This window comes from Puntigrus tetrazona, chromosome 1 (genome assembly GCF_018831695.1).
Source record: "Puntigrus tetrazona isolate hp1 chromosome 1, ASM1883169v1, whole genome shotgun sequence".
Classification (NCBI taxonomy): domain Eukaryota; kingdom Metazoa; phylum Chordata; class Actinopteri; order Cypriniformes; family Cyprinidae; genus Puntigrus; species Puntigrus tetrazona.
In genome coordinates this window covers 6232933-6260893 of record NC_056699.1, presented here as the reverse complement: position 1 = coordinate 6260893, position 27961 = coordinate 6232933, and the positions used below count along the sequence as shown (strand labels likewise).

General features: G+C 34.6%; 1 protein-coding gene across 2 annotated transcripts; it reads right to left on the bottom strand.

The window, feature by feature from the left end:
• Positions 1-145: 145 nt before the first annotated feature.
• prkcba (protein kinase C, beta a) lies at positions 146-27858 on the bottom strand. 2 transcript variants are annotated; one of them, XM_043241842.1, is made up of 17 exons: positions 27301-27858; positions 26776-26807; positions 17192-17274; positions 15572-15683; positions 14925-15053; positions 13098-13254; positions 12868-13002; positions 12688-12784; positions 12456-12602; positions 11505-11678; positions 11323-11414; positions 10905-10967; positions 10287-10425; positions 10122-10202; positions 9905-10012; positions 9681-9821; positions 146-3737 (listed from the first exon to the last, which is right to left on the bottom strand). In XM_043241842.1, the coding sequence occupies exons 1-17, from the start codon at positions 27459-27461 to the stop codon at positions 3585-3587; spliced, it is 2004 nt and encodes a 667-aa protein (XP_043097777.1). In that variant the 5' UTR covers positions 27462-27858; the 3' UTR covers positions 146-3584. The 2 variants fall into 2 exon arrangements, with proteins under 2 accessions (XP_043097777.1, XP_043097768.1); XM_043241833.1 differs by lacking the exon at positions 146-3737 and adding an exon at positions 7197-7765 and having other exon boundaries at positions 27301-27814.
• Between the last annotated feature and the right edge of the window lie 103 nt (positions 27859-27961).

The window sequence follows — 27961 nt, the reverse complement described above, 5'->3', positions numbered from 1 at the left end:
TATAACAGAGAAATCCACAGACAGTGCCCCCTATGGTGGTCCAGCAAAGTTAAGCAGCAACAATATTAAATAGAAAAGGCTGAATGGGCCAATAACCTTAGACCTGGAACTCATAACCTCATAACAAAAATTACAAAAACGCAGATTGGCGTTTGAAAACTTCAGCTTTAATAATCCACATAGCATAAATAAATTACATGCAAAATATCTCTGTAATCACCAGCGATAGCCCTCCCCATAGCCAACCACTGCTGCTGTCTGGATGTTATGTCGATGTGTCGTTGTTGACATGCATCTGTCTTGCATAGTATAAAACTTGTTTTGGGGGAATTGACACTTGTACAGGAAGCCCTTTAAAGCCTTCATCATTAAAACATGATAGAAAAACTAAAATAATAACCGGCTACTAAACAGGGCCAGGGTTTACAACATTACAATGTGCATGTTTGTTCGAGGTGTGACAATTACCTTAAACGCGTAAAGGCCACATTTACACTCACACACATGCTGAAGAGATTTAGTTTAGGACGAGGCTGTCAGCTGCACGCTATTTTATCTGAGCTTATGTTAATTTTTTTCCACAGACGTCCAGTTAAAGCAACTGTACGCAGTTCTTGTGTGTTTTTGCGACTTTGGAGCCCCCTGGAGATGAGTGAGTGAAATTCACTGTCGTAAATACACGTGCATTTGATGCTGCCGTAAAGCAATCCACCCTCATCGCCAATTTTCAACCAGTTCAACATAGAAGCTCTCAAAAAAGCTCTCAAAAATACACGACTGAACGGGAAGAGGAAAAGAAACAGAAGCTACTTGCCTTATTAAAAGCCAGTGATGATTTTGAAACTGTATATCAAACTTGTTAAAAACATACAGTTGCTTTAAATTAACAGCTTTTCGATCATTTTTTCCCAGCTTCCACATCTTTGTAGTTCAGGCTACAGGTCTTCGCAGATATTTAACCCTCCATATACATTATACAATAAATATTTTACATCATCTTTATACATTATTCCCACTTTTCCAGTTATCACCTCAGGAAAAGCTGATTATACTTACATTATCACTGTTTACATGATCACACAATGTGTTTTCATTTGGAAGACTAGAATACTTATATTTCTATTTCATATATCTAATTACAAAATAAAACAGAAACGAATAGAAATGGTCACACACCATAACCCTTATAAGGATCTATGCTACAACAGATCCAACCATTACTGACACACTTAAGTTAATAAGTTAACACCGAGTTAAAGAGCAAGGGCTCTACCAGGCATGCATAGGGTAGACTAAAACTCCTTGTGGAGTCTGTTTAACACAGACACATTGCACATAACGAGCTCCCCGAACACTGCAGATTCCTGCACAAAAAATATATGGCACATTAGGGTTTAAGTCAAGACTGGTACAGTAGCTAATGTTGTAGTTTTTCAGCTCATACAGTATGAATCACATTCTCTGCAGCCAGTGATATGCATGAAACAACCCCTGATGCCAATTCAGTAAACAGCACTAATGCACTTTATCAAGGATTGCAACCGCATGCACCCGTTCAAAACCGAACTGAAAAGAAATGGTACAACTCAATGCTTTAAACAGGTTGAAGGTGAAGAAGATAGCACTTTTTTTTTGGAAATAGACTCATTCTCCAACATCTCCCAGAGTTTGTAAGTTGAGTTTTACCATTTTTGAATCCATTCAGCCGATCTCCGGGTTTGGCGATAACACTTTTAGCATAGCTTAGCATAGATCATTGAATCCAATTAGCCCGATAGCATCACGTTCAAAAATGTCCAAAGAATTTCGATATTTTTGCTATTTAAAACTTGACTCTTGCATTGTGTGCTAAGATTATTCCGGCATAATACTACAGAAGAGTCACATTTTAAATAGGAACATTTTTTTAATGCAATGCTACTGGTCTAATTGGATTTAATGATTTATGTTAAGCTATGCTAAAAGTGCTATCGCCAAACCCAGAGATCAGCTGAATGGATTCAAAAAGGGTAAAACTCAACTTATTAACTCTCTAGAATGAGTCTATTTCTAAAAAAAAAAAAAAAAAGATATTTAAAGATATGTCTCTATTATCCACTTTTTCATAAGCCTAATTTAATTTAGTGTTATTTGATGCTACAGTCATTGCTATTTGCAGTTTATCTCTTTGTGTCATGATTGCAGAAAGTTTCCTTCTCAAACCAGAAAGTTCCCTTCTCTAATATGGTCATTATGCCTATAAAATCCACAGAAAATCATGCTTTGGAAAATAATTATCACATGAAGTTGAGTGTCAAACTTATGAGAAAAGTCATAAGAATGACATAAAAATGACAAAAAAAGTAATCACTTAAAAAATAACTAATTGTAAGATAAAATAATGAAACTGAAAGGAGAAAAAAATAAGCTGAAATTATGATTTGATTATTATTGTCATCTCATAAATATGACTTTTTATGTCAGAATTATTACTTATGTTATGAATACCCCCTCTATATTATAATTATGATAATTATGTCATAATAAAAAGAACAAGAATTCCCAGAGAAAATGTAACAGAAAAAAGCAAAATCAATATGGTGCTCTCAGAGTTAAGTTAAAGGAATAGTTCAGCCAAATATGAAAAATTCCCCATATTTTAGTCATAAACACCTAGGATGGCTCCAGGGTGAGTAAAATATGCTGTGATTGTATTTTGTCTGTGAACTATTCTTTTAATTAATTGATTTAATAAAACTGATATCAGAGCAATCAACGTATTTCTGGCACCAGAAATGTCGACCGTTTTCATGTAAAACGTTGATTTATCCACGTGCTTTTGAGTTGCATGTCATTTATAAATCAACCCTGTTGTAAAATGGTTTTCAAATGGTTTATCATGATTCAAATAATGAATTTTAAGAACATCTCACGAACAGAAGCCATTAAGCTGGGAGCAAACCAAAGGCCATACGGATGTCATTATTTGCGTGTTTTGCTAGAATGCAAGCTTGAGCTAAGAGTCTTAGACCTAGCTGACAGATATCAACCATTTAAACTAACTTCTAGTGCTCGAGGATATTTGCTTGTCTATTACGTACTGATGCACGGGAACTTCACTTTGAATTGGTACCAAATGCTTTACTAATTTAGACCAGATTGCAACTTAAACGGTTCAAGGTTGCGTAAGGCCTAATTAGCTCTGGAAAAGGCCATTACTGCTGCCTGTTGTCAGGCTAATTCATTTGGAAACGAGGGGGTTGCAGAAAAAAGCTGACTGAATCTACGGAGCGAATGTGTAAAAGAAAGAGGTAGGATAATTCTCATGGAGATGAAAAGACAAGAAGACATTCTCATTGAGACTATGATTACACTCTTTTATAACCGTTCTCTCTCCTCTGGCGAATTCATTTCAGAGTTTCTGAGGCCTTGGTTGAGACTGAGTATAATCCTGGTTTGGTTCTGTGTGAACCTGCTGGGTTTGTGCCTTTTTAGGTGAAGAGAGAGGACAATCAAGATGGCACAGGGACAAAATAACGCTTTCTGGGTAATAGGACCGTCTCCTGCTCTCACACCTGTATGGAGCGATCAACTGGAGTTTGGTGTTAAACCTGAATGACAAACTCAGGGTTGGTGTACGAGAAGCCTTGGAATTCATTTTGGTCCAGATTCATAATGAAGAGTTTATCTGTTGGTGTCAGCTCAACCGCCATCTTGGTGAACTCCTTGTCAAAATTACCTGTGTCACGTCGATTTTTCTGAAAGAAAAACAGAGAAAGAGCGTTATGAGTGTGACCACGAATGTGGATCATTTTTCACATGCATCACTAATGGTCTAGTAACCTGAACTCAGGTGTTAAAGGTCAAATATCAAGGGTATTTTACGCATTTAAACAATATATATATGTATATATATGATTTTTCCTGTCATTTTTTTCAGGATTCCGATGAATAGAACAGTAAAAAGAGCAGCATTTCTATAAAATAAAAAACTTTTGTAACATTACTATTGTACATTACATAATATCTTTACTATTGTTTATCAATATAATCTGCCCTTGTTCAATAAAAGTAAAAATAAAAAAATAAGTTTTGAATAATAGTGTACATTTTAACATTCATTTGTATATATTAACATTAGTTAATTACTGTAAGAGAAGAATGAACATTTATTAAAGCAATATTTTTTTAGTAATTTTGTTTTGTATATTATACACTTAGTGCTCTTAAAAAAAAATAAAATAAAATGGATCATTAACATCAACCACTCAGCAAATTCAGCAAAGATTTTGTTGGCATTTTGCATTATGCATCACAATCAAGACCACTATTCTTATAGCAATGCAATAAAAAGTCAACACAAAATCCCATTTGCAACCTAATTTACTTTCACAGTGTGGCCTGTTTCTGTGATAAGCAGGATATTCAAGAAAAACTTATTTTTGCTGAAAAATTGCCCAACAAAAATGCTATTAGAGTTAACATGATCCAATAGACCACAAACTAACATCAGCAAAAATTTGACAATTAATTTTGGAGACACTTTGGAAAAATATGCCAAATCAACCAAAACATGCAGTATATTAAGTCATGTTGATTTTATGTTGACTTTAAATCAGACATTGGTGATTATAATCATCAACTGTAGAGACAACATAAAAAAACTTCACAGAGGATAATCAGATACTAAAAGTCAGAGAAAACAGCAAAAAAGACCAAGAGGAAACTGATGAAGAGGAACCCACAGCTTGAAGTTACATTAGAATTAAAAACTCAAGACAAAAATAAAAAAAGTCAAGTCTGGAGGAGGCCGAATTAAACCACAAACAACACGGAGGGACAGTACAGAGGAGAGCAGACTACACCGGAAACGTCTAAAACACAGCCATGAGTATGAGATGAATGTTTTTCACATTAAAGTCCAACCATCAGCTGGAGACAAACAGCTCAAAGTTCTGCTGAACACATAAACTAGGAACAGAGAGACACCAAACGCCCTTTCATTTAAGACAGAGGACAATCAAGACAAAGGCCTACCTTCTGCTAGATGCCCAAACCAGCTCAAGAATAAGGGCCTTGGAGAGAAGCACTTCTTGAGATTCTGCTCCCTTTACCTACTCAACAACTGCGCCATCATCTCCTCATGAGACCCAGACGTCCAAACACACAATTTCACACTCACACAAAACACTCTTTTTGTTCTCATATGGATCAGCTGTTTGCTGATGGTTATTTAGCAGGTATGCGATTAATCGCATTATGGTAATAATTAATATATATATATATATATATTATATATATATATATATATATATATATATATATATATATAATTTTATTCACCATGCATGCTTTCAATTCTTCAAAAGTGAAAAAATAAATCAATTTCAATTTCATTTTTTTATCAAACATCAAAGTTTCGTGAAAAAAATGCATCATGGTTTCAACCAAAAAAGCAAAGCTTGTTTCTTGAGTAACAAATCTCCATATTAGAATGATCTCTGTGACACTAAAGATATTACTGCTTTTACTGTATTTTTGATGAAATAAATGCAGCCTTAGTGAGCATAAAATGTTCTTACTGACCATATATATATATATGATGTAATATATGCACACTGACAAGCAACGCATATATATACACACACATATATATATATATACATATATTTGCAAAAACAGATTAAACATAACATTATAATTACAAAAAAAAAAGTTTTTTTAATGTCATCATGCATTTGTTTTGTGTTTTAGCGTTTTTTAAAAGCTATTTTTGCAACCTAGCCATAATGACCCAACTACAGTTTAAGATTAATTGGAATGCACAATGAAAAAACATTATTTTTAAGAATTAAAAAAAAAAAAAAATTAAATTGTTTTTGCAAATGGGCTCTTCATATATGCTGATATTTATTGTATGTTTACATTTGTTGTATATTTTGCATTAATTTAGCATTTTGTAGGTTGGAAAACATCTTTATACTGCTGAATTCTATTTACCAAAAAAAGAGAAATATTGTTATCTAAAAACTATAGCGTATATTATTAACTATACTTAAAATATCAGTATTTAGAGACATAATTTCACCACTGGTTGTGTATGCAAGAATAAACACAGAGAAGGAAAATATACAGACATACAAAAATCATTAATATATTCCAAATACATATTCATATATTTTTCTCTATGGAAACAGTCTGTCCACAGTTTCACAGTAATCAGATCCAAACACTGCCAGGCATAGATAACAAGTCAAAAAATATCATACATCACAGATTTGGCAGAATAATGACATAAAAGATATGTTCTTGTAAGTAGTCACAACATTTTTATCATGTTTGGAATTGAATGGTTTCCAGTTGGTTTAAGGATGGGGTTATGAGTATCCAAGCAACACTGGTTGGAAAACTACACGTTGCATGACCAGCTCCTAAACTTTAATCTCTGACTTGGCACAGTTTCACACAAACACACGTACAACACCCAACCGAAAAAAAGCACTAAAATGGGGTGACCCAGTAAACATCCTGATCAATAAGCGGTAAATGGTTCATCTGAGGCACACGGCTTGTGTGTGGGGAGAAAGAGAGGTTTGGCAGCTATATTTATTATTCTAAAAGATATGTTTCATCAGAGACGATGAGTGAATTTCACAAAACCTCTAGAGCAGGTCTAGGGCACATTTCACCCCAAAATAAAAAGAAAAATAATAAAGAAATGAACTGATAATGAATAAAATTAAGCCTATTTTTTTTAAAACCAATTACAATGATTCTCATCACATTGGAGTGCAATTTATGTCTGATTCTTAAATTGTCAAACACACACATATACATATATATGCATATACATATATATATATATACACACATATACAAGTAAAAACTGTATGTGTCGCATCCAAAATAAAACTTTTTGTTCACATATGTATATTGTGCATACTTACTATATTACTACATACAGTACATATCCTAAACATATTTACATGTATATACATTTATATATTTATATTCTTATACATAAAAATATTGAATATATAAACAACATGTATATGTATGTGTATATATAGATGCCTGTGTTTGTATTTATATATACACATAATAAATATACACAGTACACATACATTTATTCTGTAAACTTTTATTTTGGATGCAATTAACCGTTTTACACACACATACATACATACATATATATATATATATATATATATATATATATATATATATATATATATATATATATATATATATATATATATATATCTCAAATAAAATATCTGGGGGTGAAATGAGTCCATGACACTGGATTTATCCAGATTCTCAAGTTTTTTTTTTTTTAACTCTTAAAACTACAGTCTATGATATACAAGCATCAAATAGTCAAAATCTCATAAGGCTGCCACACATTAACACTTCTAGTTCTTTTACAAAGATAAACAAATCTCTTTCCTTGATCCTTTTAAATCAAACGAAAAAATAAAAAATAGTAAGCAGGAAGGAATAATATGAATAGAAATTACCTCCATTCCTCCATCAATCTGGATGAACTCTCTCATTGTCTTATTCAGATTATGTAAATTCAAGATCTGTAATCTCATTGGTCCCTATTTTTGATCTTGGCTAAAACTGGCTACTTGGATTTCACAGATGCAAAATTAGAATTAATGTACGAGAAGCCCTGAAATTCTTCTTGGTCCAGGTTTTGAATCACTTCCTGGTCAGGAGGGGTCAGGACGGGAGGATGGCGGGTGAAAAAACGATCAAAGTTCTCTGCGTCTCGACCGCACTGTGGAGAAGACGAGAGAAGAGATATGTGGGATGGGAAAATGATGGTACGGCGTGAGCAAACAAATGAGGAGTTAATGACAAATGGGAGCTTCAAATGTGGGAAATTAACTAAAAGAAAAATTCAGATGTGTGATAACAGTAACACTACTTATATAGTATGAGCCTTAATTAAGTGAATGTTTAATGATAGAAAATGATGAGCACATAGCTACATTGCATAACAAAAAATATATGCACATACCGTCAGTCAAACAACTTCCTTCTCTTGTTTTAACAAAATATTTCATGCACATCATTTTCTGTGTTAGAAAGATATTTCTGATGCTGCTTATTGTTGTGCTGCTAGAAGACAACACTTCAGTTTTCAGGCAATGAATGTGCAGCATTCAGAAAAAGGTGACATGTGGAATTAGACAATTCCAAGTGTTCAAAAAGAAGCGAGAGGGTGAAGAGCGGGGATCGTGAGGAAATAAGAAGGGTTCTGTATCCAAATCACTTACCTGCGGATGGGATTTTAATTCACTACATAAATGCTTATTCTTTGAACTCACCTCACACATCCTTAATGCGGAATTATTTGGGGCGGGGCTTGCTACAACTGGCCAATCAATCCACAGTCAAATGCGTCATCAGATATATATGCTTAGACTTTATCGCAAAGAACAAATACACGAGCTAACTTTAAACTGAATCAGGCAGCATTGTTATATAGAGATCCATGCACATATAGGTTTATCACAAAGAATTCGAAATAAATCAAATCGTTAAATCAAACTTGTCAGAATATACTCGTATGCAATCTGTTAACTGCAGGGGCTTAGGAATGATCCGAAAAATAGGAGAAACATTAAACAAACACACAAAAAAAAAAAAATCATCAGCTCATCAGCCTCTCCACATGATTTCAAATGCCTAGTTGCCATGGATACACTCATTCGAGATACCATTTCAAAGCTTAAATAAAAAAATAACCGGCATTACTGTCAGTTTAATAATTAGACCTAAACTTTGTTGCAAACTTTGTAGTCATGCGACACTGAAGACTCACTGGATTAATGATGCTTAAAATCCGGCTTTGCCAGCTCAAGAATAAATTACATCTTAAAATATAATAAAATAGGATCCAGTTTTAAATTACTCCATTATTTTTAACTGTAATAATATTTATTTTACAAGGTTTTTTATGTATCACATAATCCTGGTAAAAATAAATAACATATATATATATAATATTTGTTATAATTTATTTAAATTAAAGAAGACTTTTCTTCTGTTATTTAGCAGTATGGTTAACATGCTGTGCCAGACGCAGCTTGGGTCATGAATATGAATTAATTTAAGTAATGCAGATGTTGGCAGAGTTAGCAGTGCATTACCATTAATCACTTGCACATTGTTCAGCCAAAGCAGCTGGTTGGTTTTGAAACAGCATATGTATCATTTTATTATCAAAAATTTTGCTTTATGTCTTTAAAATGAATGCAGTTTATATATAGTCTGGTTTAAGTGTGCAAATACATTTTTGGGTCACTGTATATCCACATCCTTATTCAACCTGCAACACCCACGCAGTAAAAATGCTTAATTCTTAAAATGCTCCATTATTGCTTTCTGCAGCATTACTGTCTTAATATGAAAGCTTCACTGCCTCACATATCTTTTTTCATAATCTTTGCGGTTTAACAGCAGAGCATGAAAAGACGCTTTTTTCTTCCTGTGCTGAGCATTTTGTAACCACAGCTTCTTGGCCACATACACCAAATCCTCTCTAAAAATGAGGAGCATAAATATTGCATATTCTCCATCACTAAGAACAAGAAAAGTGTAAAAAGGACGATATTTTATAGCCACGTGCTGCAATGCACCCACCTTGTAACACACACGCATACACACAGAGCTGCATTTTTACTTACTGCTTTGGGTTTGAAGGGAGGTTGAACTTCCTTGTTTTGCAGTTTTTCCCAGTCCATGTAGCGGAAGAAAGCGTGTTCCTTAATGTCTCGCTCTCCCTCCGGTCCACAGCCCAGGCGCTTCCCTGGATGCTTGGTCATCAGCTGAAGTGTAACGGCGTGTGTTAGTGCATGCAAGCACACACACGTACGAATGTATAAAGTGTGTGTTTGTGCGTGTCGCCTACCCCCTTGCATATAGCCACTGCTTCTTTGGACATGGATTTTGGGTAAGACACATGATGCTCCATGATGGACTGGAAAAGCTCGTCTTCATCCTCGCCATCAAATGGAGGCTAAAGAAGATGAAGGACACTGGCATCACCGCATCTATCACAGTTACATAAGTACCACTGACAATGGCTCTGAATTTAGACCCAGAAGGATAAGGTGGCATTAGTTTACCTGTCCTGCCAGCATTTCATAGAGGAGAACTCCATAAGCCCACCAGTCCACAGACTTGCCATACGGTTGATATGCAATGATCTGTAACACAGGAGAGTATATGCATATATGCCTTGTGCGCACTAACATAGACTCATATACACACACTAATATATTCACACACACCTCTGGGGCAATGTAGTCTGGAGTGCCACAGAAGGTTTTGGTTGTAGACCCATCGAACATGTTCTCTTTGCACATGCCAAAATCTGCTATTTTAATGTGTCCTTCAGCATCCAACATCACATTATCCAGTTTCAGATCTCTACACAAACACACACAAGTACAATTATTAGAGAGTGATTCTTTACTAAATCATTTTAGATTCAGTGTCAGCATTTTGGTATTTAACAAAAATGATAAATTAACAATTTACATCACAGTGGAATACTGAAAAAAACGTTATTATTATTATTGCATAATACTAGCGCCTGGTTTCACAGAAAAGGCTTAGCCTAAGCCAGGGTTAGGCCGTAGTTCAACAAGACATTAAAGTCATTTTTATAAACATGCCTCTAAAAAAAGCGTTACTGGTGTGCATCTTAAGACAAAACAAAAGCACTGTTTTAAGATCAGTCAGTGCAAGTTTATTTTAGTTGAAATAGCTCAGGTGTCCATTTTAACTAGGCCTAGGCTTAAGCTGTGTCTGTGAATCAAGGGAAATGTGTCTTATAACAAAATATGAAATACTGCGATAGTTGTAGAATTTTAAGCCTAGATTCACAAACAAACAAATCATTTCACCTGTAAATAATGCCCTTTGAATGAAGAAAGAACAAACCAATGGCAATTTCTGCAGCATAGAACCTGATGGTGAAAAAAAAAAATAAAAAAAATCTGATTTGTGGATAAATGCAAGTAATTTTGTTGGTTAACACGGCATAGCATTCATATTTAAAACACACCGATACCCATAAAACACTTTGTAAGCATTTCTAATGTTTCTGGTAGATCTTGTGAGATTAAAAATAACTTTTCTATTTTAATATATTTATAATAATAAAAATGTCCATTTTTCCTCTGATGGCAAACCTGAATTCTAGTACTATCCTGTGCCATAAATAAATGTATAATTTTAACAAATTAAAAAAAAAAAAAAAAAAATTTCAATAACACATTGTTTTTAACCGTGTTGTCTTTGTTTTTAGTAGTGAATACATACACAGCATGGGGTTCCTTAAATTTTCCCGCTTGTTGTATTTGATACATCAAATCTCCACCATTGATATATTCCATCACAAAGTAAAGACGGTCCTACAAACAACAACACAATTGATTATGGGTTAATAATGTGTTTTTCATGTGTCTGTGAATCGGCTCAGTCCAGAGACGTGTCATGTGTACCATGGTCTGAAAACACGAGTGGAGCTGGGTGAGGAAGGGTGGTTTTCCAGAGAGAGCGAGGACTCTCTTCTCCACCATAGTGCACTCCACATCATCATCCTGAATGACCACATCCTTCTTCAAGATCTTCACTGCGTACAGCTCGTCTGAGCCTTTACGCTCCGCGAGCATCACCTAGAGAAAGAGGAGCAAAAGAGAACATGATTATTAGGGTAATGACATAGAAATTTACATTATTGACTATTAAAATGTAAAAACCACCGTCTTAAGCAATTATGTATAACTGATTTTATGATATTAAAATGGCTATACATAAATCCTACAAACCGCAAGATGTTCTGTTAAATATATATATATATATATATATATATATATATATATATATATATATATATATATATATATATATATATATTGCAATCATTGCCCAGCTCTGGTAATTACGAATGATGAGAGATTCTTTTTTTTTTTTTTTAAACTAGTCTTTGAAAAAATATTTTATGAATGCTAACCATTTTTAATTATTCATATGCTCCTTACAGTTGCCTTTATTTCAATGAAAATACAGTAATATACGGTAAGGTTATATTTTGACATTTTATTAGAATTAACTTTTCACTATTTTAAAATGTAATTTATTCTTATGATGGTATCATTACTACAGTCTTCAGTGTCACATGATCCTTCAGAAATAATTCTAATATGCTGATTTGCCACTAAAGAAAGATTTCTTTTTATTAATAAATATTAATAACAGTTTTTGTATTCTTTAAAAGAAAGCTAAAAATAAACAGATTGTTGTAATTTCCTTTAAAAAAAGACTTTTGAACTTTGTTAGCTTTGGCAGACCTTACACTAACTCTACTGTGTGTGTGTGTGTGTGTGTGTGTGTGTGTGTGTGTGTGTGTGTGTGTGTGTGTGTGTGTAAATGAGGATGTGTACATGAATGACCTTGCCAAAGCTGCCTTTGCCCAGCACCATGATGAAGTTGAAGTCTGAGAGCTTCATGCGGTCTTGGTTCCCATTTGCATCGTATTTGGAGATGTCATTCTTTGAAGAGCCATCTGTATTCTTAGTGCCAGGGCCAATTTTGGCTCTCTGGAGAGTTTAAAAATGTCAATTACTATCAGAACATTGTCAGAAAGGGAAGAAAGATACAAGTAAATCACAAATTAAAAGAGACCTCAAATTTCTGCCGCAGTTCTTCATTGCCCTCTTCTCCGTCTGGTGGAACGGGAACGTTGAAATACTCCCCTTCCTCTTGGCCCAGCAACTTAAACCTAGAATGCAAACAGATGAAGAGGACGGTCTCAGTCCTGGAGCGCTGAGGTCTTGTGTGTAGGAGGTATCTGGTAGTGCTTACCATCCATCAACGCCTTGTTTCTGCAGCTCAGAGATGCCAAAAGACATGGACCCCATGAAGTCATTTCTGCTGGTCAGATCCCAATCCCACACCTCCACTGACAAGCGCCTGTCTTTATCCGTATCTTTGAGGTTACTATAGTAACACCACGATGAAAACATCGCACACGTGAAACAAGCATCCACCTCCACTCCACACTTATTAACGCACTTGATTTATTTGCCACTCACAAGCTGAAGTGTTCGTCCCAGGTAGGATTGAGGGAGCACTTGATGGTTTTGGTCTTCTGCTTGCTCTCGTTCTTTGGGTCTGGAATTAATTTAAGCTTGACGTATGGATCTGACAGGCCATTTGGATCCATTGGCACCAAGTTGAGAGCTTCCTTGACTATAATATAAAATGCAGAAAAATATCACTTGAAAACCAATAGATCAAGTATTGCGTGAAGAGCTTTTTTTAATAGATAAAATAGTTTTTAATTAGTTGCTTATTAGCATGCATATTACTAGAATTTATTAGTGCTAATTAAGCACATATTAATGCATTATTCTTTCATCCCTAATCCTACCCAATACAGAAACTTAACAGCTTCCCTACAAATGAAGAATTTATTGAGGGAAAAGTTGTAGTTAATAGTTAAGTGTTACCTATTCTAAAGAGTTATCAAAAGCTTAAAAATAAAACTAACATTACTAAAACTGAAGTGTAACAAATTTTAGCTAAACAGAAGCTAATAAAAACAAAGTAACTAAAAACCTAACCTTGCCAAATAACTGAAACAAACCAAATGTTTACATTTTCAATTCCGTTTTTGGTGGGGAGGTTGTTGTTACTATGTGTGGTTGTCAGGCTGTTGTGGGGGTTACTATATTTAAAACACTGTCATCAGCAGATTCATTTGAAAGAATCCGGAAGTTCCCTATAAATGAACAGTGAAGTACATGAAACTTCTATCTGTACGCTCAGGCCTCTAAATGTAGCTGTGGAGAGCCGACGGATGGCTGAGCTGGTGTGTGTATATGTGTGGGTGTGTGTGAATGGGATATGGGGCAATCGTTGGCGGATTGATCTCATGTTTCCAGAGGATGCAGTTTCTGCCCGAGGCAAAAAGAGCTGAGAAAAACACAGACTCGTTTAGAACACTTTGTTGCCGAGCCCCGCGCGCGAGCGTGTTTTTTCGAGTGGATAGAAGCCTTTTCATGAAGACATATTTCGCTTTTTCTAATCAAATTTACCACACAAAGACCTAGAAATCCTCTTTAGCTAAGCCTAAAACATGCAAACGTCGCCATTATTGCAACATCTCCATTCAATACAGTTGTACTGGTTTGCATGCTTAGCGGAAATTTTCAGATAGAAAAGCAGTTCGCTTTTTGCCTTGCTGATGTATTACATATCCCACAACAGCACTAACACGCACAATGAACACTGGCGATATTTGCTTATAGCATTACATATTCAAAACCAGTGCAGCTGTGGCTTCTGCAGTTTCTGAACAAAGCCCTTCCTCACTACTCCAGTTAAATTATTAGAGCATTTGTTTGAAAAAGCTACTGAACAATTATGAAAATGATATAAAAGTCACATTGATTCCAGCGTTTTTAGAAGCATATTGCTTTAAAGTCTATAAAAGCGATGTCGGGTCTACATATGCAAGCACTGATATCGTAGCCACATAGTAGTTTCAGGGGTTGTAAAACGTTATTTATATAGTATCATCTAAATGAATTGAATCCCAACAAATGATTTAACAATAATACCTAATTATACTGTTTATTGTTCCTCAAAATAAAACAGGATTAAAGCAGTCAGCAGTGGGCTTAAACTAGTCTAAAATGGTTTTCAGGTCTAAATTGGTTTTAGCTGGTCCTCTGATGAATGTTAGATAGTATGCTGTTTTAAGTATTATGTTCAACAAAGCTGCATTTGTGTGTTTGTGCGTATACACATACACACACACACACACACACATACATACATTACATACATACACACATATATATATAGATATATATAAATAAAAAAATGTGTGTGTGTTTGTTTGTGTGTGAACTCACCAGTCACGGTGAGAACATTATTTGTGATACTGGCACTGATATGCAGCCGTCCTCTCCTCTCGGTGTGGTCTGTTCCACACAGGCTCGGAACATTTTCCACGCACCGTTTATGAATATTCATCATACAAGCTGCAGAGAACCACACATAATTAGATTGACAGCATTACACATGCAGCGTTTTTTTCTCACTCACTACTTACTAAGAAATGCCCACACAACCACCGCAGACAACACGACACACACACCCTCACAAACACACAAAGATCCCGCCCACACTAGCCAACAGACAGAACGCTAAACAGACAGCTGTATTTACATGTATACTTCACATTAAATTATTTAAACAACCGAACAATTCAAAAACAATTCATATTTACATATGCCTAATGTGTATATGTTTATAGTCATTTTTTATGAGTATTTATGTAAGATTTATTTTAATCAGTTAAAAATACATCTATGTAACCATATCTGTAGTCTCATACAGGACATAAACATGTTGCATTTCAGGCGTCATGTCCAAATGATCAAGCAGATGAATAGATCAAATAGTGCATTATGTAATGCATGATCATAACCAGCAGAGGTCACTGTATGAGGGCTTTCACTTGTTCAGTGTGTGTGTGTGTGCACAGGTTTAGACTCACTGTCACATTTCATCCCCTGGTGTATGAGCCCGTACAGTAGAGAACCACAGTGGTCACAGAACGTGGGGCTGGAGTATGTGTGTACCTTGAACCTATGCTTACTTCGAGGGTCCTGTAACATAAAAACACTTTATCAAAATAAGAAGCGACCTCAACAGGAGAGTGAAATGACTAAACCTTAGCTTACAACAATAATACTTACATTTCCAAAAGATGAAAATATATGTGTGAATATATTGTGTTTATATATATATATATATATATATATATATATATATATATATATATATATATATATATATATATATATATATATATATATATATATGTATGTGTATGTATGTATATGTATATGTGTGCGTGTTCCTTCTTTCAATTCTTTATACAAATTGAGAAGTTCAAATTGAGAACCATCTCTTACTCCCACTTGAACAAGTAAATATCTGAAATAACAAATACATCTGCCTAAAATCACTGTCATTTCATTTACAGATTAAATTAAAGCTAGTGAAAAGTGACAGTTATAATTCCAGCAAAATACAATCAGAAACAGAAGCAATGTACCTACACTAACAGTGTTATTCTAATATCCCTGAGATTTTAACATTTGTTATTTAAATTTTAGTTTTGCCCTTTTAAGTAATTTTTAAGTTATTTTAAATTATGAAATTGGCATTAGCAGCCACCTGAATATTTCATTTCATTCATTATTTATTTCAAGAAACTAAATTTCATCCTAGGAAGTTTGGCAAAACTCGAAGGTGAAGTTTGCCAAAGTTCAGCTGCACCCATGTAACTGAAAAATCAAGCAATGCAACTGATAGCAAGATATACAAGACGGAATTTAACAATGAAGTCAAATCTGAGGAACTATCTGAAATGTTATGATACATTCCTACAGCTAGGGGGCGCCAAAGCAGAGTCCCAAAAAGAAATGCACTGCAAAGATTACTACTACTACAAAAAAAAATTTAATGCAACTACGGTATGTGTAGAAGCAGAATTTTGACTGTTGCTTTTCCTTCGTTGAAATAAATGCAAAATGCAAATTCAACAAAAACTAATTATTCAGCACCGTCTTTGAGAGTCAATGGTAAAAGGGTCAAGAATCACAGCTTTCCTATATGTCAGCATCACACAGTGGAGACGCAACAAATATCACTTGTGAAGTACACTATTGTTCACAGAAAACAAACACAATTGGCTGCAACGGAGAAACAAAGCAGAACACAGGAAGTGCGAGTGTGCGCCTGCCTTTACACATATAGGGAGGAAGCGGGTTATAAATAGAGATTAGAGAAGAGAAAACTGATGCCTCTGCCTGTTTGCATGTGAATATATAATGCAAGCAAACACATGAGGAACATGATTAGTGTTAGGCTTCATTAAACAGTACATAATCAGTTACCGCTGAATAAATATTTAAACTGCTCACCAAGCAGTGTGTCTACATAAGTGTGTGTATGTGTGTGTGTGTGTGTGTACTGCTTAGTCACAGTCAACTGAAAAGGAAGTGTATTTCACTATCAGAATATATGGCGCAAGAGAAGACAGAAGGGGGGTGGATGAGGGTGCAGGTTTCGAGTGCATGTGTTGATTGTCTTCACAGGCTTTACTTACATCTGATGCGGGGCCCTTGTCGGCCCCAGGGCAGGTGAAAGTAACAAACTCATGGCAGCGTTTGTGGACCACGAAACAGCACACTGGGGGAGAGAAAGAGAGAGAGAGAGAGCTTATTTAGAACATTTTATTACATTTCCATCATTGTGCACAATATTTTACAGGAAGACAGCACAAGCACAATTTTAAACACAGGTTTGTTGGGCTTAGACGGTGCGACTATAAACATACTGCTCAGAATGAAGACAAAATGTCAAGTGTTGATGTCGCTGGTTCATAGCTGGTAAATGTGATAAACTACCCCGGTGGATATTTGTTACTCCATTAGTGTTGAGTAACGTGGTGGCATTTGTTTGCAGAGGTCATGTGATTAGATGTTTTAGACATATTTAAAATAGCTCAAGTGTCCAAATAATTTAGTTACTGTTACTGTTTGTGATATTTATGAAAATATTGACATTTGTGCAGCTGCTTGTGCTGTGTCAGTATTTTTACTATTATAAAATATACTGTTACTATTTCATAATATACTATTATAAAATTTCTTAATGTTTTGAAATAATTTAATTGACCTTTTTGAGGTTCATAATTTTTGTGAGTGTTTTATATTTCTTTCCAGTTTCAATAATTTAAATTTCAATAATTGTAATCACGTAAACTTAGTCAATATATTATTATTATTATTATTATTATTATTATTATTATATGTAAACATGCATTTTTTTAACATGTAAATTTTACATTTTATTACCTATAAATACACACTATAACTCTACTATATTGTTAACTTTCCGATTATGAAACAATTGGAATATATATTTTTTTAATTTGTTTTTACTATACTCCAAAGTTAAATTTTTACTATGGATTGTTTCAAATATATTCCTATTTAGTTTGCAATTTTTGTTATTTTTTAAGTCCTAATATTTATATTGATATATAAAAACCTTTATAACTATATATATAGTTACTCCATGCTGCACATTTGAGTCTTGTTGCTTCAGCTGCACTGTAAACTTGAGCAAAACATTTTGTCTTCTGGCTTATATTTGCATAATTGCTCGATTTGCCTGTTACTTGATCATAAACCTCACAAGGTTATAACAGAACGCGCCTCTGAAAATCTCATACTCTTTAAACATTATGATAAATCACCAAAACCCCAAACTCTCTGGTCAGTGCAAACAGAATCATATTCAGCACAGCTGGTAAGGGTCAAAAAAGGGTGATATTCACACCTTAATCTCTGCATACAACGTTAAACTAGTATTAGATCAAACTATGAATTCGTAACAAGCTACAAGAATCCATATTTCTAAATAATGATATAGGACTAAATTAACTTAATTATGAGTAATGCATATAATGATAAATGTATACAATGAATTCACTGTAAATCGCTTCAAAATGTCCGTCAAATTAATTTTAATGTATAGGAATCTGTATCAGAATTAATATTTACGATATACACATTTTAAATAAGTTAATAATATTTTAACAGATAATGCTCTTGTTCAAATATAGCATGGAATGGGATAAAAACGCTTATTTTTATTTTAATCTGCTTATTTTTTTATAAAAATCAGTCTAACAGTGTGGGAAGTAAAGCCTATAATCATAAACTGCTAATGATCATTTCCCAGCTAAGCCCTGATCAGCACTGAACCCTCCAAAAATCCTCTTCTTAACAAGTATTTTTGTCTTATTTGTATGGTTAAAACATGTAAAAAAACCTTGACTAATGTTCATTTTACTTACTTTTCCCATGTGTTTTAAGTTAATGGTAAATTAACAAATCTGACAGAACATTAAAACAAAATGCAGCGTCACTTCAAGTAAATGTCTTGCTTTGGAATATTTTTTTTTTTAAATGATTATTATTTGTGAAAATCTAAACAAAGAGACCAACTATCAAGAGAAATGCAGTAGGCGCAGCTTACGAGGAGTAGTTTTGGAAGTAAAAGGAGTCTAGCTTGTACACACTTATTACTTTTTTTGCAGGTGTCAAAGATCAGATTCTTTGAATAGTTATGATGGTTGAATGACAACTTTCCTGTCAAGAACATGCCCAGGCATAATTCACCCAAAAGGGAAAAAAATAGGTTAAACACAAAAAATGGTTAGTGTTAACAATAACAATAAGTGTAATACTGCTTTAAACTGTTTTACTCCAAAAAAATATCTGTTTAAATTAAATGCGATATGGTTTTTGTTTTTCTGAGCCAAACGACAAATATCACTTAAAACACAATAAAATTTGATATGCTTCCTTATATAAATATATATATATATATATATATATATATATATATATATATATATATATATATATATATTTTTTTTTTTTTTTTTTTTTTTTTTTTAAGTCAGAACAAAATTGTTTTTTACACTAAAATAATATAACATTATTTTAACCAGAGCTTGAAAAGTTTAATTTTAACAGTATCAAAATCCAAGGTTTAATCTGTCTATATTATTTAATAGACTTCAGCTGATAAGAACTAACAATAAACGGTTGTATTTTTAATCAGCTACCTTTAACTAACAAAGATTAATACATTCTGTGACAAATGCATTGCTCATAGTAAGTTATTGCTTATGATATAGTGTCTTGAATGTATTAACAGATATTAGCTAATGGGACCTTATTGTAAAGTGATTTACATTTTCTCAGGACAATGCAAATATATAAACCGTGCTTATAAAAATGACAGCATACATTTCAGCATAACACATTGTAAATGTTCCCGACAAACAAAACTGGCCTGACAATCATAAAGGAAGAGACGACAGTCAGATAAACACACACGAAGCGTCACAGACAGTCAGACTTTAATCACTGGGAACTAGCATTCATTATTAACCAGACTATTAAATATGTAGTGTTCGACAAATTATTTATGAGGTTGATAACCCAATGGCAACTGTTGCCAATCTGTGATTTAGCTACAATCCTGTTGCACAAAAATGCTATTTCTGTCCGTTTCGCACAGGCACGTAGTGTAGCTTTAAGCCTGGACGGACCAGGTAACTAGACGGGTCAGGTAACATAAACGCAGGGTTAGTGGTGAAGGAAGGAACCGTGGCATGCAGTGAGTGACATTCCAGCCACTGGAATGCATGCGTAGTTACATAAAGGACGGTTGAGTCACAGCGGCCAGACCGAAGCTAAAGGATCTCCTCGTCACATGTAAACAGTCCATTTTACTCGGCACACCCTTCTTCTTTTCTAGAAAAGCATTCCAGGACATTCCCTCTTTAATCTGTCAGTTGTTGCCTAGCAACAAGACATAAGGGTTAAAGAGTGTGGATCTGTTCTCTCCGCTAAATGTCAAGTTTACAGTCTGCCTCAGTTTAACTCTTAACAATAATCACAATTACACACATATGATAAGATGTGTGCAAAGTGTACACAAATTTTGACATGTGCATTTTGTGCACTTATGTTGGTAAGATCTTTTTACCCTTTTTGAAATAAGTCTGTTAAAGCTGGATTTGCTTGAACAAAAATACAGTAAAAACAGAATCTTATACATCTTTCTCTTTCTCATTACATTTTAGCGTGTGATGTTTTTAATAAATTGTGAACAATTTTAATGTGTAAAGCTGAATTTTCAGCCTCATTACATCATTTATTTGAAAAGATCTTCTGTAATATTATAAATGTATTTAAATATATTTACTGTCACTTTTGATCAATTTAATGGATCACTGCAGAATAAAAAAAAATATTTCAAAAATAAAATAAAATAAAAAAAACTTACTGACCCAAATGTTGAACAGTAGGGCCTTTTTTAATATATTTTTTTTTTAACAAGGCATTTGATTTCAAAAAATAAATAAAGCCATTTGAATAAATCCTCAAAAAATAAATAAATAAATAAATAAATAAATAATATAATAATATATAATAATAATAATATATAATATATATATATATATATATATATATATATATATATATATATATTCATAAAATACTCACAAAAATACTACACTAACTTTAAGTATTCCTAATGATTCAACAACCTGGTTTCTCCCTAACCTATGTTTTATAGAAAAATCATACTTTTTCTGTTATAAACATTTTGAAATATAATTTAGCATACTAGTTTCACCTCAAACTTTTTTTTTTTCAAACTGACCAGAAATGACTTATGTGGCACAGCTTCTCCAGTTCACACCTACGCACTTGTGTACTGATATGATAAGCCTTCCAACCATGACGTCGTTCACATGCTTTCTTTGGAAGCCAAGCAAGTTCAAACCTGAACGCTATAAACCTTTGGTGCATCTCAAACAGTAAAATATGCGCAGCAGTGAAAGAAAATCTGCTTTTGGACGGGCAGGATAATTAGATGACGGATTACAACCTAGAACATTGCCAGAACCCTTGCCGGTTTAACCCGAATTGCCCTTAAACTCCTTGGACACTGAAGAGAAATAAAGAAAATGTCAATTGCGTTTGCAAATTTCGACGCCACGATGCTGAAGTGTTACAGTTGCAAGGACGTTGCTCTGTGGTTGTTAGAGAGTTCTGTATGGTTGCTAGGTTGTTCTAGGATTGTTCTTAGATTTGGCTCAGATCTAAGGGAAAAAGAAATGCTTCCTGTATCGTTTTTTTGTTAGTGTCAAAAGCTACGCATCCTATTGAATCAAACTGTAATGCATGCTGGTGCGAAATCCGCCGCCGTTTGGTAGAAGCAAGCCAAATTAATTTGTTCTGAAAGTGAAAAGGTTGCGTGACATGCTCCAAGTTTAGTAAACTCTGTGCAATGATAAAATACAGCGCAGACTACACTACACTACAATATAATATATATATATATATATATAGCTATATATATATATATATATATATATATATATATATATATATATATATATACATATATATATATATATATATATATATATATATATATATATATATATATATATATATATATATATATATATATATATATATATATATATATATATATATATATATATATATATATATATATATATATATATATATATATATATATATATATATATATATATATATATATATATATATATATATATATATATATATATATATATATATATATATATATATATATATATATATATATATATATATATATATATATATATATATATATATATATATATATATATATATATACATATATATATATATATATATATATATATATATATATATATATATATATATATATATATATATATATATATATATATATATATATATATATATATATATATATATATATATATATATATATATATATATATATATATATATATATATATATATATATATATATATATATATATATATACATATATACATATATACATATACATATATATATATATATATATATATATATATATATATATATATATATATATATATATATATATATATATATACATATACATATATATATATATACATATACATATACATATACATATATATACATATACATATATATATAAATAAAAAAATATAAAAAATACATATCACATGAAAAGAAGTGCTGAAGAACATCACCTAACACCTAAACTTTAATACTGAAAAGATTACTTTGGATTTGTGATAATAAAAAATAAAATAAATCAGCAAGGAGTGGCCGCAAAGTAAATAAGATTCACTGCAATGTAGACAGCTTCACTGATTATAATGGGAGCATTTGCAGCAGTCCGTAACTTTTGTGAAGCTCAAAAGGCTGCTTGAAACCCAATAAAACTTGCAGTGACAGCTCCGGTGATTAAAATGGGATTGGAATGTTCCAGCGTTCTTTTCTGCTTGTAATATATTCAAAATTTAGTTTGTTTATGACCCTGCGAGCGCGAAAATGCTATTTCATTATTTAGGCACTAGTGATTCAGAAATAAACAAAACTGTGCTTAAAATCAGCTTTGAAATTCATCGACAACCCTAAACTTTAAGGTTTTGTTCAAATGCTTGCCCTAGCAGTCAGTACTAATAAAAGGAATTACAGTGAACACAATCCACATACAAATGGCGAAACTAGGCCTTTACACACATTCATTATGGAATCTCTTAAATCCCACGGCTATGCATCTTAATTAGAGCCGAGGTCCTTATTAATGATATCTTTGTGTTCAATTATTGCCCTCCAGTCATTACAGATGTGTGATTACAGAAGGTTCATGCAGTCAGTGATGACGGGGTTCTGCAGCAAAGGCCTGCTATCAGTTTGTCTGTCCCTTTAAAACTCTCCAAGCAACCTCAGAGTCCGTGCAGTCGCTATCATAACACTTCCAAACACTGCATTCAATGTTCCATTAGTGTAGAAGTCGTGCACATTACTGTAAACTAAATCTTGCTGTTTACTCTACAGCCATTGTCTGCCGAGTGCCAATTTCTTTTTGGATCAGACAAATGAGTAAACAGAAGCAGGAACGCAAGCCATAAGATCAGAACAGTATAGAGACTTCATGGGATGGGCTGTTTAGACTCGAGCTTGTAACCAACCACAAGTTAAAAAAAAAAAAAACAAACAAACGAACTAAAAAAACCCACTCAGAACACCTTACCAACCACATAGCTGCACCCTGGCAACCACTTGCTGTTGTGAATTTTACACAGGAAAACACTATTACAAGCAAGACATCTTACTTTCAAATTGTTTTCGATTACCAAACAAAACGTTTTAACGAGAAAAAGACAATAAACGGAAAATAACCCGTTTTCTAAATGTCCAGGAAGCAAGCAATTAGTCGTATCAGATTTCAAAAGTTCGAAAATACTTTCAACCATTAAGATCTCCATTTTCCTCCAACTTGTTTACCAAGGACGTAAGGCTTGAATGCCTCTGTTCCCAAACACTAGGATATGAAATATCCTGTGCTGAAGCTAAATGACAAATGCAGTTTTCGTCTAACAGTGGGTTTAGCTAAATCAACTTGCTTAAAACAGATATTTATTCTCATTTTAAGCATAAGCTGACTTCATTTTCTTCAACAAATATGGAAGACAAGTTTTTTTTGCAATCAAAGTGACCTTTAATGCCATTGTTGATTTCTTGTTCTTAGATTAAGGTGAATTAAGACTTTTAATACCCCATTTCTCTTGTCTTTTAGCTCATGAATATTTTACTTAGCAGACAGTTTTCTACTCCCCTCGAAGTGTACGCATCAGTGTAGCAAATTTGCATATAAAGTCATAAAGTAAATAAAAAACAATGACAGCACTTTTTCGAACATCCCATTTTGGCACCGTTCCATCTTGTTCAGGCCTGTGTAATTGAACCCGAACCTGCTTGAGATTATAGATTTACATGCACGCAGCGGCACAACAAATACATGTTTTACAGTGGTAGAAAGATCAATAATGAATGAATCTGTGACGTGATGGCATCCTAAAAAGCATTAGATTAATACGAGCATTTTGTAACATTTCAAAACACGGCCTTCACTTCAACCTCTTGTTTGCATTTTCACCATCTCTACGCACCACCTCGCTCTCTTCACCTCGTTCTCTGTCTGCAAGTATTTGCCAGTAAAATTAAATGGTAAAAATAGCTGTTGTGCTGGTATCGGACACATCTCTTTGTTACCTGAAGCAGGTCAGGGACACACAGCTCTGACCTCCTCTCATATACCTTCTACCAATTGCAAATACTTTCAAGAAAAATAAGAAGAGTCAAGAATGAGAAGTGAAATTAGTCTTGATACATGTTTTTGTAAAAATACCTATTAATATTTGCATTATGAATGCAGAGAATGCATGAAATCGCTAGGCAAACGATGCTTTAGTAGTACAATGGTAGTAGTTTCAAAGCAGCAAAACTAAATGCCCAAATGAATGACTAAATGATTGTATGATACAGCAACGTAATTTGGCCAAAAGCAGGCTTCTTTGTTCAGTCTGCACATGTGCACCATGATCAAGATGGATGCCTGATCTACGCTTTGATCAATCAGTCTTTATCGCTTTTAAGCTTGCATTCGTGTGCCTGTGTGTCAAGTAAATGATCAACATTAACTGTTAACATATCGCTGCATCAGCAACAGAGCCGTCGGGCCCTTGCCGAGTACTATAAATATATCAACAGAGCAAATATGTCTTTCTGCTGGGTAAACATTAAAACTGCCAAAACGAATGCAGTTTTTTTTGTATGACTATGCATTACAGCGATTATTTAAAAATTGGCGTTAAATGATAAAAGATTTAATGTTGGCAGGCTTTCGTATGACGCCGGAAGGATTAACTATCAGAAACCTAATTCACTGCAGAACGCAATATTAGAGATTGCAAAGATAAAGAGCCTTGGAAGCGAGATGTCTCTCCAAGCGTGATAAAATATGTTAATCAATTCCATAAATTCAGAAATTTGGTGGAGACCATGTGGAGGCAGGAAACATGGGAGCGAGGCGTTATTTCCGCAGACAAGCCAAGCAGTCCATTTGTACGGAACTCATTGTGCTAAATCACGCAGATGACAATTTCAGTGTATTACGGATAACGCTTAGCACAACGGCCGCTACTTAACTATCAAAGATCACTCGCGTATCGTCGAGTGTTTTGGAAGCACATCGGGAGCAATTTAACATGTTTTACTTCAGTGAAGGTCGATTGAAACTGAAAGATCTGCTGAAAATACACCTTTCCATACAAAAGACCCGAGCGTGGTACAGGCAAGGCAGTTCATTCAGCCACAGTGGCTAAAGCAAGTGAATGCTATTTTACAGTTGACTTAAGTGCAAAACATTGCAAAACGTGTGATGACTAGCCCTGGTTTCTTCTACTATGTATTCGCCGTCTCAGTAAAGTAGAACTGCAATGTAGTAATTGTAGATGATGTGTTTTTAACAGCCCATTAATGATCTGAGTAGGAGGTGATGTGTTAAGGATAATGCTGCCAAATGCCAGTATAATGGCAGTTTGGGCTTTGACATTCATAGCAACAGTGCCTGAATATTGTAATTCGCATCTGAATGTTCACTTCGTAGTTCACATGGGGAAGTTGTCACCAAGGGCTATACTCAGCGATGCCAAGTTAAGAGGCAAAAGTTCAGTTCGGTTACAATTGCTTTTCTCTAGCAGTGTTTTTGCATGGAATTAAAATAACGGTGCAAATGTGCAATTGCGGCTGAAACTTTAAAATATATGCCTATATAGAAGGAAACACACAGTGGTGAATAAGCAACGACAAAGACCGTATGAGTATGTTTTAACGTTAATTTTTAAGATGTGATCCACATGGAGGAAAAAGCAAGCTTAAGAGTCAGCGAGGCGTATGCAGATCATGCAAAATAAAATGCTAAAATAGTTAGAAACTGCCGTGTGGGTTGGCTGTGATAACTAACAACTGTCATTCTTAATTTCTTCAGCTCGCCACTAGAAACCCAAGAAGCTTCTCCGTAGCCTATCTCTTCCTCAAACACAGGCGAATGAAATGAAAGAACAGCGTAACCACGTTTTCAACACCGCTTGCGCTCAAAAGGCAAGGAGCTGGCAAGTAACTGAAAATAAACAGTTGCAGTCATTGAAAATGCACGGACTCAAATTTCTCTAGAGGGCAAAAGAGTCTTACCTTGACACTGGAAGCCTTGCTTGCCGAAACCCCTGCAAAAGAGACGAGAGACTGCGTGAGAGATTACAGCACAGAAACCAAATCTGGATGCATTCCTCTGCGCTCAGCTGCAAGACGCGCAGGCGCGCCATATTCCGCAAAATCGCCAAATCCATCTCTACGATGATGATGATGATGATGATGGCTTAATCATAACGAGACTGATTTCTCGTGATAGCCAGTTAACATTTACCCTCGCTCCAGCAGGAAAAGCGCTTAAATAAACGTGTTGCAATCGCATAACACACAGGCGCAACGAAATCTAAACATCTCGTAGAAGTGCGGCATTGCGCTGGACTCGTTGCGCGAAGCTCTTGTCTTTTCCGTCTGCGCTCGGCGTCTTTGTTCAGTGTTGACAGCACTGCGGATGTCTGAGAACGTTCAAACGCTTTGGTGTTTTTCCTGTCACGAGCATCAAGTGAGTCACCTGTGCCCTTCGCGGCCGTTTACATGCAACAACACATTCGCGTCCTCCGGCATACTCACCAGATGAAGTCGGTGCAGTGGCTGCAGAAGGTCGGTTGCTTGAAGAAGCGTGCGATGAACTTGTGGTTCTTCACTTCGTGCACGTTCTTCTGCCTCAGCGCGCCCTGCCTGGCGAAGCCTCGCGCGCCCCCCGCGCCCTCCGCAGCCGCTGGGTCGGCCATGATGGGGACGGAATGGATGTAGTGGGTAGAAATCTCCTCGACTTGTAGCCTGCGCCGTTGTACGGGGTCTTGCTCGGCTTGCGCTTCGCTTCCCGGTTGGTCGGCACGCGCGCGCGCAAACGCCTGCCTCTCCCCAGCTGACTGCCGTCGCGAGCAGCGGCGCTTCAGTCAGCGAGACGCTAACCCCGCCCCCTTCTTGCAGCCGTTTTCAATGACTATTGCGGTCGAGAAAACAATTTGTTAGCGCGGCCCGATTGAGAAGCCCGTCCAAAAATGGTTTCCGAGGAAGCTGTCGTTGGAAGGCGGTTGAGCGAGCGCCCGATGCACAGCACTTGTTGATTTGGCGCATTGCAAACATTTACTATTGTAGCTTTCCGCCAAGACGGTTAAAATAATATTAGCACTGAAATTGTGCTACGTGGTTATTATTCATCACTGTCGTGACATGATAGCTATATGATCTCTAAAATGCTGTTTATGTATTTGTCAATCGACTCATT